This window comes from Pongo abelii, chromosome 9 (genome assembly GCF_028885655.2).
Source record: "Pongo abelii isolate AG06213 chromosome 9, NHGRI_mPonAbe1-v2.0_pri, whole genome shotgun sequence".
Taxonomy (NCBI): Eukaryota; Metazoa; Chordata; class Mammalia; order Primates; family Hominidae; genus Pongo; species Pongo abelii.
In genome coordinates, this window is record NC_071994.2 from 111,965,663 (window position 1) to 111,978,751 (window position 13,089).

At 35.9% G+C, this 13,089-nt stretch overlaps 1 protein-coding gene across 2 annotated transcripts in view; it reads left to right on the forward strand.

Moving 5' to 3' along the window:
• DDX10 (DEAD-box helicase 10) overlaps positions 1-13,089 on the forward strand; it is a 282,375-nt gene that overhangs the window by 186,927 nt on the left and 82,359 nt on the right. For both annotated transcript variants that reach the window (XM_054523817.2, NM_001133335.2), the window contains 1 exon segment: positions 6,532-6,588. In XM_054523817.2, coding sequence (XP_054379792.1) covers positions 6,532-6,588 — 57 coding nt within the window.

The window sequence follows — 13,089 nt, forward strand, 5'->3', positions numbered from 1 at the left end:
ATAAGGGATGTGCCTGAATGAATTTTGCATATGAAAAAAAACTTCGTAAAACCTATCACGTGCTCCCGTATTTGACACATTTCTTTTAATGTATATTAATTGTAGAAGATTTTGTAAGCCTTGGCATTTTTTTTTAGTATGTTCAAAATATTTTATTATGTATTTGGTTTAAAGGATAGGATATTTAATATGTAAGTGAATTTAGTCTTAATGATTCTGTTTGGAAGTAGTTGTTTGCTCTTGTGTTTAAAAGTTGACAGTCTTGAATCATAGCTTTGCATGTGCACTCAGTCTTAGTATAGTAGGACTCAGCTACTCATTTTGTCCTACTTGTTTTTCCCTCATACTATTGCACCTGTCTTTGAATCATATTTTCATCTACCAAATTCTGAAGGCTATATAATTTCTAATGTGATTCAAGTAAATATTTGTCTTAAAGATTTAGAAAACTGAATTATAAAATTTTTTTACATTTATTGTTTATTTCAAAATTTTATGTTATCTTTAATTGACACATAATTGTATGTATGGGGTACAATGAGATATGTCATTACATGTATATGTTGTGCAATAATCAAATCAGGCTAATTAACATAACCATCACCTCAAAGATTTATCATTACTTTGTGGTGAGAACTTTCAAAATCCGTTCTTTTAGCTATTTTGAAGTATACAATACATTATTATTAACATGGCCACCAAGCTGTGCAATAAATAGATCATCAGAACTGCTTCCTCCTGTCTGATGGAAACTTTATGCACTATAACCAACATCTTCCCTTTGCCCATCTCCCCTGCATGCCTTCCACCCAGTCCTTTGGTAACCACCACTCTACGCTCTACTTCTATGAGTTCTTATGAAGTCTACTTCTATGAATTAGATTCCACAGATAAGTGAGATCGTGTGGTATTTGCCCGTCTGCCTGGCTTATTTCACTCCGCTAAACGTCTTCTTGTTGCAAATGACGGAATTCTGTATTTTCTTTAAGGCTGAATAGTATTCCATTGTACATATATATACTACATTTATTTAATCCATTGTTTGTTGATGGGCACTTCAGTTTTTCCACATCTTGACTATTGTGAATAATGTTGCAATAAACATGAGAGTGCAGACATCTGTTTGACATACGAATTTCAATTCCCTTGTATATAAGAGGTCTGAAGGTTCTAACTGGTTTAGAATACAAACCAAACCAAACCAAACCATATAGTTTCATGGCATCACTGGGAGTAGAACTCAAGCTGCCTGCTTGCCAAAATTCATAGCTGCTACTCTGGACTTCAGGGATCCTTCTGTAACTGCCTTGGGTCATTTAGCAGCTTTCGTTGCTCTTCATGAGTTGTCGTTGTAGCCTTTAAGCACCGCTTTCTTCTGAGACCACCCCAGCCTTCAGCTTTGTCTGGCACTTATAGGTAGCTGTGCTTAAATAGGTCTGTTATTTTTATTTTCTCTTTAGAACCTCTGGAATCAATCATTGGAAATAAAAATACAGCAAAAGCTGTAACATTTGCATATGAAACCATTAGTAAACTAGTAAACTGTAAAGACAAAATGCTACTCTTACATAGAAGCAATGTGTTTTCTAATAATTCAGTCAGAACTGTTGAAAGATAGGCCATGGATCCTGTTTTTGAATGATTTTTACTTCAGTGGAGTGGAAATCTGCTCTGTGTTGTCATCATTCTTAGTTCTGAAAGATGAGTTGTACTGAAGGTGATAATATTTGCTATCACAGCTGAGAATAGAGAAAAACAATTCATTATGAAACTCTTTCATTCCCTTGAAATTCGAGTGCTTTATCTATATCGGATTATGAATTTAGATAACATAAACATGTCAAGATGTGGCTCTGGACTGCTTCTAGAGATGGTACAGCATTACTCTAAGTTCCGTTTACTACCAGCATGAACATTAGAAAGTTAAGAAAGAATTAAAGGAAGACTTTAGAAAATCTATCTTGTTTTATTGTTGTTGACACATAAGTTGGCATGGAATCCAGTTGACTTAACCATAAATTTGTGTGATAGTTAAGAAAGAGGGAAACTGTAATCAGGCATCTGAGGAATAGTAGCCACAAGAATATTAACAATAACAAGTAACACTTGCTTAACTGGACCCTGCAGTAAGTTTACATGTATCATCATATTATATGCTGATAATTAACTTCTGAAATCAGTGAGCTAGCATCATTTTTACAGATCACAAAACTAAGACTTAGAAGGGTCAAGTAATGTGTCCAGAACCCTGCAGCTTGCAAACAGCAGCCCTGGGACTCTTGCCCCAAGGTCTTTGTTACTCTTTAAACTTTATGCTTTTTAACTATTCAGCTGTGTTGCTACCTATTTCAAACCATCAGATGTTCTTTTACAGGAGGGTAACTGAAGCAGTGAATTAAAAGGTGGAGGATGATCATAAAAGTAGAGGGTTTTGAAGAACAGATGACAAATAGTGGAAAATTTTCATGTTTCCAGAACAAGGTCATTGATCTCTAATAAATTAAGAATAAATTAAATGTTGTAGTTAGTAGTATAGTTTAAGACTTCATACTAATATCACTTATTCCTGAATGTTCATTGCATAGCTATATATGTACATATACTAGTGCCAGAATCCATTTTTCCATAGCCATGGCCATTTAAGAGTCTAAAGTAAGAGAGCCAGAGACTGGTCTGGCTCACATGGTCCTTATGAAATTTTATTAAGATCAGAAATGTCATCTTGAGAACAAGGGACTCAGCATCTGGTGCCTAATTCTGAAATGGATATTGTGAATGAAGCTTATTTATATGAGAGGATAAAAGATCCTTTTCATTACAACCCTTTTTCCTTCTAGTTTCAGCCCTTCTACTGTCACAACGAGGTTTATTATTAAAATGGAAGCCAACCTGTTGCTACAGAACCTTTGCCTATCATTTGGAGATGTCTGCCTGGGGAGGTTTCTGTTCTTACTCTCATGAGCTTATAACATCTAGTGACATTTAGCTCAATATCTTGGTGTTTGGGCTCTCTTTATATCCAGCATCAAAAATGAGACAAGTATTCAGAATTACGTAAATCTGATCTATTTTCATGCTTCCTTTTGGGGATTTTTTTAAAAACCATATGGTGTTGGAGAGGTGGGTTGGTTATTAGGTTGATGGTGAGTAGGTAGAGATGGGGGTTGAGGAGCAGGGAGCAGTTTGGTGCCAGTGGAATCAGGGAGTCTGATAGGATTAAGTTATAAACTGCAAAGGGCAATGGTTTATATCTGTTTTGCCCATTATATGTATGCAGAGCCTACCATGTGGCTCGGTAAATATTCAAAGGATTTAACTAGTGAATCAGTGTTTCCACATCAATTTGTTTTTTTTCTCATTCTGTCTTCATATCCTTGTTATAGTTGTTACAGATTTATACATAGAAGTCCACTTTTTAATGTCGTTCAAGCAAAACTCTGTGAAATAGGTAACAGATCGGAGAACCTTGTTGTGTTAAGTTCCTGGGAAGGATTTAGGTTTACTGGAATTTTGTTCTTGGAGGGCAGGGGATATCTTTGGGACTTAACAATTCTCATGATCTTTCTTTTGCTCACTTTTGTTAAGCCAGTTTTCTTTTTTGAAAAATAGGTTATTCTAATACTGAAGTAAAGATACATGTCCCCTTCTTCCTTATGTGATAGCTGGGGAGTCAGTTCCTTACCAAACTGACACAGCTGCCTGAGAGTCATGCAAATGGATTATACTTTCATAACCTCCCAAAAATGAGTCTTATTTTCAAATTACAAATTTTCATGTATCACCCTAGAATGAAAAAGTTTAAATTAGTAGTCATGACTGCTCATGAAATTCATATTTCATGGTAGTTTCTTTTCTGAAAGCTAAGGACCTATAGTGTGTGAGAATCCAAAAGAAGTATAGTATCTATAAAGGTAGTATTTTATACCTTGAAATTTGATTTTCTGTTTTTCTTTCCCTTGTGAATTTGATTTTCATTATTGAATTTCATGCGCCCCTTATACTTAATCATTTGTAGCATGGCAGGACTAAAGATAACATTTTGCCTTCTTTTTTTGTAGCATAAAATAGTTTTTGGTACCAGTATGTCCTCAAAAATAAAATAGGAAAAATAAAGGATTTAAAGCATTTGAGCCACACCTAATTAAAAGGGGAAGAGGACTTCAGTTACTGAATCTAATAAAATTCACTTATACTTTTTTCCTGAAGTAATTGTACTCCAGCCTTTTATCTTTGTTTTGTCATATGTCATAAACCATCTTTAAAAAATTATTTTTTTCCTACCCCCACAAAGAATATATTCATTTTCTAACTTTTGAATTATGATAAATCTACTTCGAGTTCTTTTGCTTCTGTCTTGATGTTTACTCTTGGCTCTTTTCAGAGTACTAATAAAGCTTTTTCAGATAAGAAAGAAACGTTTTCTAATGATTCACTTCAAATTATTTTCTTTTAGTTTCACTCAGTATTAAAAGTTTGTCATTAGTGCATTTGTTTCATGTCTTGGTAACATTCGCTTCATGTTGTAAAAGTCTTTGGATATCTCTTGTCCGTCTGAAAATTTTGGTAGAAAATTTAAAAGGGAAAATTATCTCATTTGCATGCACGTATAAATTTTGATAGCCAATTTAAAGCTGAAATTTAAACTATCTTTTAATGACTATAATGAATTAATATTGGAATTCAGTAAAAGTAGAAAACTGTCCATTTTTTTCTGCTGTGATTAAAATGACTACATGGAAAACCCCAGCATGGTTATGTTTGCTTGAGTAGAAAGGATTTTTCTGATGTGAATATGTCGAAGTTATTCTTTGCAACTTTGAAGTGCCATTTTCAGACACTGATGTGTTGGAGGAAGATCAGTTGTTGAATAATTACAACAAAAATTTGTATGGCTTTTAAATGTGGTCAGTTATCTGTTTCTTCTGCACAGAAGACTGGCAAAATTAATTAAGTAATGTGTATAAAATGCTGTCAGAAAAAAAAAATGCTATCAGGATGAAAAGACCTGTATGGTAGCAGACTATTTATAATGATAAAAGAATTGGCAACATTTGTCTAAAACATACTGATATGGATACAAATACTATGTACGAACCTACAAAGTGAAGTCAATGTTCCATTGGAGGAGTTTGAAGTGTAGTGGTGCGCTAGATTTAAGGGAGTGAGGACTTCGGCTCCCCAGGCCCAGTTTAGTCCCAAGTCCATCACTTACTATGTGTGACATCAGGCAAGTTATGTAGTTACTTTGATCTTCCATTTTTCATCTATAGAATGGGAATAGTAATACCTTTATAAGTTCTGTTACATAGATTTAAAAAGATAAAAAACCAAATTGTTATATGAAATGCCTAGCACATTGTTGATACTTAGTAATTCTGAGCTATTTCTGTTGGTAAGAAAATAACAGTAATGTGCTAATGGACAAAGAAATTTTTATGAAAGTACAATTTTATTGCTCTCTAGTTCCTTGATATATAGCTGTAGTCTTAATGTTAATTTAAGCAGCAAAACACTCAAAAGTCATTGTGATCTTCGTAGAATAACGTAAAATATAGTTATGTTCCATTTCAGTGTCTAACACAGGAAAACTCTGCATGGGGGGTGGGGTGGGAAGAGAAGGGAGATAAAGCTACAAATACATGTATCCACAAGCTAAAGCCAGCTCAAATGAAGTGTTAATTATGATCAGTTATATCAGATTTTTTCTTTAATCTTGTTTTGCTGCTTTCTTATATTTTGTAGTCTGCTAATCCTCAAAGAAAATCAGTAATTGGTGCCAACTTAATTTAGGCACAAATTGTTTAGAAACTGCCATCCGTTAACTTATTTTTCCCCAAAACTTGGGGAAGCATTGAGATTATTTTAATTTCGTGGCAGAACATCTCTTAAAATCTCATTAGAGAACCAATTCAGGGATAAAGTTTGATAATCACTATTGCTTTAATTGGCTGCTTGCTAAAATAATACTAGTTATTTTCTTCTGTTTTAAAGTCACATCTGTTAATGTTTAACCCCCGAATGTTAACATTTTTATTTTTATTAGAATGTATTGCAGAAAGCACTAGATTTGGCACATGAAGACCCAGGTTTGAGATCAGTCATTTTCTAAAGAAGCTCTTTGATAATAAGCAAGCCAAAAGCTTTCTGAGTTTTTCTTTTTTCTCCGTTCCATTTCTTTCCATTGAACTTGGTTTCTAGAAATTCCAAGTAATCTCTAGAATGTGTCTCTTGTATAATTGTACATTATGTTTTACCTGTCTTGTTAGTGTGTGTTTTGTTTGAAAGTCAGTACTAACCGTTGCATAGCCAGAGTAAGTGATATAGAACTGGGATTTGATTCCAGATCTGTCTGACACATTCTTAATGATTCATGAATACTTGTGCCAATCCCATAGTAGTAGTCAGTAAACATTTGTTGAAAAATGAATGTCATATATTAGTTAGCTTTAGGAAATAAAACTGTAATGAATGTGTAGTCTGTTTTATACCTAATTATATGCTGCTAATTTTTCTCCTCTTCCTTGTCTCCAGGAGAAAAGACTGAAAGAAAGGGAAGCCAGAAGAGAAGCCAACAAGAGACAAGCAAAGGTAAGGGTTTATATACATTTATTTTTCCAAGCTCTGTTAAGATAGAATTGACAAAAGCATTTTATATTTTGGCAAGAACAATGCTTATAATGTTAAAATGGAATTTAAATCCTCTTCTTTTCAACATGGATTTTAGATATTATTTGTATATCATGATATTCCAATTGGATTCAAGCCCATGTGGCCTTCTCTTTACTTTCTTGTATTCCTCTGGTGCAGGACGAAAAATCCCTAAGATAATTTGTTATTGGGCTTTGCCGCATTTACTCCACCACGTTTTTCCATATATTTTGCATCTATTAAATACAAAAGGCAGTTGACTCTGTGGGCCAGGCCTGATAGGAGTTTCATCTGTATCATCTTCAGGTAGACAGCCTGTGTGAACCCAACCTCATAACTGGTAACTCTGAAAGCATCAGTTCAGCTCTTAGAATCTAGGGGAAAAGCATTCTGTATCTCCCACTTTTACTGTATTCTGTAACAGATACTTTTCAGCAAATACATATGTACAGTTTTCCTCAAGTATGTATGTACAATTATAAACACCGTCCATGTGCAGCCATGATTTTTATCTAATGTGTTCATCACTGAGAAGTGTTCAGCTTCTGCATTCTGAGGACATTTAGTAGAAATGATTTCCTAGAACTAGGGCCCAATAACGTATGTCATTTTTCATGCTGTATCTCATTGTGCTGTTTCTGACTAGCCATGATTTCTTCTTGGCAGTTAGCAAAGCTCCAACTCCCTTGAGGAAGCCTATAATATTCTTTGTCATTTTTTTTCCATGCTGGCCATAGCACTTAGAGAGCAAGTCAGAGATGATAACTCATGCTATAGTTCTGAAGTGGGAAGCAATTATTCTACAGTGTAAGATGAAAAGACTGCTTATATTCAGTATTAAATATCACTCTGTCTTCAAAGGTGCCCGAAAACGAGAGCTCCAGTATGTGCAGCCTGACTGCTAAATAAGGTGGAGGCTTCTGCATATGCTTTAACGTGCAGGCGTGAACCACCATGGCAGGGACACTGGATCTCAGAGGCTGTAGTGGGAAAGATTTAAATTTAAGAAGAAAATCTTAAATCTAATAAAAGCATTTGATATTTATGAATATTGCATGTTCAGCATAAAATAAGCCTATTTTATTTCACTAAGAAGCTCTCATTTCTGCATATATAAATGTAAGATGAAAGATATAATCTAGAGCTGAAGAAAGCCCTGTTACTATATTTCCTTTGTGTTTATTCATGCATATTTGTATATATATTACTAAATATGATTTATTTTTTATACTTATTGATGGTGTATGCTCGATTTTTTTTTTTTTTTCATAATGGTTTAAGCTGTAAGAAATTGCTCTCACCCTTGAGCTGTCCTCCTGGAAACCTCTTCTTTTATTCCCCCGTAAATTGGTGTGTATATTTGGTTTTAATACTGTGTCTGCTGGGGAAATGAAAAAATGGTGAAGTCGTCAGAATCAGGCATTTTCACTGGGGACTGATCTCTGAAATGAACTCCTTACGCCAAACTCTTCCTTCCATTTTCCACTCCCCTTCTGTGTTTGTCCTGTGTGTTTGTTTCCTGACATCTAAAAAAGGAGGAAGATTTTTCTTGTCAAGAGAAGGTCTCATTTCTATGTAACCACTAAGGATCGGACTAAACAGAAAGAAGAGCTGACATGGCTTTGCAGCTCAGCCAGGAGCTTTAAATAGACAGAGGCTGTGTTTTATTATTGCTCTGAATAGTTTAGCTACCTCCATTTCACAGCCCTTGTCTGAGTGCTCAGAGATGGCAGCTCTTTTGTAAGAGTGATATTACCAGAGGGATCAGTGGCTGGTTTGCAGCCAGGACTCAAACATTCCTCAAGACACTGAGGACTGCCTGCAGTGACAGGTTCAGGTTGACTGACAGAGCCCAAGGAATGAGCTCAAACCAACCTTTTGCACCCAGCTTCCTTTCAAATGAAAGTGACAGGGGTTGAAGGCTCTCATGGCTTTTGAGGTGCCTTTTGGAAGCAGACCCAGAAGATATTATTTGGAAACACTTGGTAAAGGGGTGATGGCACAAATTTCTGTGATATGTAAGAAGAAATATGATGTAAATTATCAGGTTTCTCTCAGTGTGTATGCTTTTATGACAGATGTGACTTAGTTTTTGAGTAAACTTTGTCTTCTCATTGATCTCTTATGTAAACCTAATCATTGTGTTACTTAGGATATTGCCTTCTGAATCACTTTAGTCAGATTCCAGCTAGAGCATCCCTTTGATCCCTGAAACTACAAGCTATCCAGAAGATATTTTAATGGTCAAAGAATGTGGTACTTGCAGACTTAATTTACCAGGAAATGTAGTCATAGCTGTTTATAGCTATTTTAAGCAATCACTGCATAGAAACTGAAAGTGTAAGAAAGGGAGGACTCACATAGCTGTCTTTCTACCTTGTTTTGTGTTTCATGCAGCAAACATTATTTTATTATACAAGGAAGGATATAAAGGACACAGTATTTTTTTTTTTTTTAATTTTGGGGAAAGTGCTTGAATGAAGTTTCATGGAATTATCTTTATTTCCCAGAAAAGAGAAAACTTAATATGAATTTTCAATTTTAGAAATGAATCTTCTCTGGCATATTGAAAGTACTTCTAAGAAAAATTGCTTGAAAGTGTGAGTAGGATAAACTAAAGTTGGAATGGACCTCTCAGGAATCTGATATGACTTTTTGTTAAAAGATAGATCTAAGTTCTGCCTAGATTATATTATGTGCAGAATTGGGAATGGAAGATAAATACGAAGCTGAAACTGTTACAAAGGTTTGCTGGGTACCTAATAGTGGTTTGGGAAATATAGGTCTTTTGGGTATCAAAACTTTCTTTAGCAGAGAAATACTTGAAGTGCACAATAGAATTGTTTTTACTTTAGCTAACAAGATGTCGTATATTCTTATGAGCTACAGATTTTAAACTAAGATCTAGAAAAGTACTTGTAGCAATGATCAATAGACCACATTCCTTTTTGAGTTCAGGTAGGTTACATAATCCTGGAATACAGCTTTACCTCATTATCTAGCTAGATTTCCTTTTGCTTTGAGGGTCACAAGTCCTAGTAGGAATCCCTGGTTGCTGGAATGATTTTGTAGAAATGTAAGGAAAAGGAACAACAGTGCTGAAACTTGAGGAAATAGATCCTCAGAAATATCTCACTACTGTGCTGCTTTTGAAAAGAAAGTGTGATTTTTATCTATTTATTTATTTTTTAAGATGGAGTCTCGCTCTGTCACCCAGGCTGGAGTGCAGTGGCGCGATCTTGGCTCACTGCAACCTCTGCCTCCCAGGTTCAAGCAATTCTCCTGCCTCAGCCTCCCGAGTAGCTGGGACTACACGCATGTGCCACCACACCCAGCTAATTTTTTGTATTTTTAGTAGAGACAGAGTTTCACCATGTTAGCCAGGATGGTGTTGATCTCCTGACCCCGTGATCTGCCCTCCTCGGCCTCCCAAAGTGCTGGGATTATAGATGTGAGCCACCGCAACTGGCCAAAAGTATGATTTATTAAACAAAAGTCTGAGGCTGATGAAATTGAACACTGACTATGAAGGAACAACGAGTAGGAAAGAGCTCAAACACTTAAAATAGTTAAAAGTTGCTTTGACTATATTAAAAATGATGATTATAGTTTGTATTTTTTAGGTGTGGGGAAAATTAATATGTCATACATTTTGAGGTTGAAGTTTTATAGACGTACATTTTCACTTGTTTTTATTTTTTGGTTTGTATTGCGTTTTTATTTATACTTAACAAATAGTGGTTTTAGGTAATAGTTTCTTGAATACCTAAGGTAATCCCTGTACTAACAGAAAAGTAGTGTTGAAGTTAGAGCTCTCAGAATAGGAGGTCTGAAGAAGTAGTAGTTAATTAATTTTAAGACTCTAGGCCGGGCATGGTGGCTCATGCCTGTAATCCCAGCACTTTGGGAGGCCGAGATGGGTGGATCACCTGTGGTGAGGGGTTCAAGACCAGCCTGGCCAACATGGCAAAACCCTGTCTCTACTAAAAATACAGAAATTAGCCAGGTGTGGTGGTACACGTCTGTAATCCCAGCATACTCGGGAGGCTGAGGCAGGAGAATCACTTTAACTCGGGAGGTGGAGGCTGCAGTGAGCCGAGATTACACCACTGCAGTCCAGCCTGGGTGACAGAGCGAGACTCTGTCTCAAACAAAACAAAACAAACAAACAAAAAAAACCACCAAAAAAAAAAAAAAAAAAAAAAAAAAACCTTAAAAAACTAATAGACTTGAGAGATGCCCTGGACTGACTTTTTAATCTACTGGTCTTCAATGACTTTTTCTCTGACTCAACAGTAGTTTCATAAAGCAAAGCTAACTTTATTCATTTGATATTTTGTTCTTCCTACTTTTTTAGTGCTAAAATAGCCTTTCATTTGTGAAATAATACTGATAATTTTTTTAAAAGTCTTATTATTTGACAAAGTAAAAACCCATTTCACCCCTTTAAAATATTTCTTGAGCTTTTTCTGATCCATGAAATTGAAGAGCGAGTGTGGCAGCCACTGATCTACTCCAGTGGTTTTTAGTATTATATTGAGTGACCTATGGACTCTCCTCTCCACCCCCCACCACCCCCGCATGAGAAAATTATTTGGGCAACGCTCTAGGGTTCCATTTAGTCCTCATCCAGACCAGCTCAACTTTATTTTCCTCTTTACATTTTGAGCTTCCAGGGAAGATTTTTGTTTGTAATATTGTTTTCCTTAAATGTATACATACATAGCTACATAGCTAATACTTTTGAAGTACCCAAATAAGTTAGGGCTGAAAGCAAGTGAATGACTTGCCTAATGTAATAGCTTCTTTGGTGGCAGAACTGGTATATGCCTCCAGGTTTCCTGAATCTTCATTCCCTGTTATTGTTTATTGTCCTATGCTCTTTCTGTATGTTGCTTTTTTTTTCTTTTTCTAAGTAAAAACAAATCGCATCCATGATACATGATCTAAGGACTAGTCATGGAAAATTACTAATAGCAAATACCTGTAGTAAGGTAAGAACTCTGGGCTGAGATCTAGAAAGCAGGCTATGTCTTAAAGTTTCTGGGTGGCTGGGGTACATGCCATTTATCTTTCTGGGCCTGTTCTCAGCATGTGTAAAATGTTACCCCTTTCATGAAGATTTTTCTGACTCTCTCACATTATGGGCTCCTGCTTTTGGAACTACTCCCATGGTCCCCTGTCTAGGGCATCTCCAATAATTATAGTGCTGATGTGGTTGCGCTTCTCTCTCTTTGGCTCTGGCCTATCTCTCATCACAGTGCTTTGTTGGCTGAGGGCAGGCTTTCTGGCTCACAGTTGGCCATCTCCTCGCAAACAGTGCTGAGGTCACTCATGTTATTATCTCTTATTTTGTAGATGAGGAAATTGAAGCTTAGGAAGTTGAAGTAACTTTCCCAAGAATATACAGCTAGGAAATGGCAGAGCCAGGATGCAAATCTGCTTTATATGACGCTGAAGCGTTGACTCTTAAGCTTTAGGCCCTAGGTCATTTCTGAGGTAGTCAAGAATATTCAATTTGAGAGTCTTAAAAACTGAAGCAGAAGTTGCAAGTAAATATTTCTTCTCCTGAAATTGCTCTCCTCATCCACAATTAGTTCTCTTTTATAGGTGGCTGCATTGAGAAACAGAATATTAAGAAGCAGAACAGAACCATAGGCGGATACAGAATATTGTGCATCTCCTATTAGTTACTATAAAATCTCACTGGAATCCCAGCAACTTAATTTTTTCTTACAAATGAAATATTAGGAAACATTTACCATTATTTCCCGCCCAGGAAGACCTGTTAAACATATCATATTCTCATATCTTCTTGATTTTTAAATTTTATACACGTTTTTCCTATGCCTAGGATATCTTCTCCTTCATTGCTTTTTACTCTGAATTGTTTCCGTTTTGAAGCCTTTTCTGCCTCCTTCAGGCCGACTCATGACATTCTTCCTTTCTGGACCACCGGACTTCATGTACATTATTCTGCCGTGTTACTTGGTGATTGTCTCTCATCACTAGACTATAAATTCCTTGAGAGCAGCAGCTGAGTTTTTTTCATGGATGGCACATAATAAATGCTCTGTAGATATTTGAATCAGTGAAATGCAACTATATTCATTCTTAAAGTTAACATTTTACATGTTAATGCTATGTCAGTTATAAGCTCCTTGAGGTCTAGCACCTGGGCCTGCAGAATACAGTGAATTTCCATTCTGCCAGACTGGATGTATCTGACACACTCAGCCGTTTCCAAGTTCCTACTTCCCTTCTACCCCATCTTGTGTTAAACAAATCCATGAATTTGTATTAAGATGATAGAGTCTTAATATTAAAACAATGTAGCAAACTCTGTAGGCAATCAGAATCCCATTAGAATCCTTCACGCATGCCTTATTTGCGAAGAATTTAATAAATTCTTAAAGGATGAGTTGTCCTAAGATGTGCATA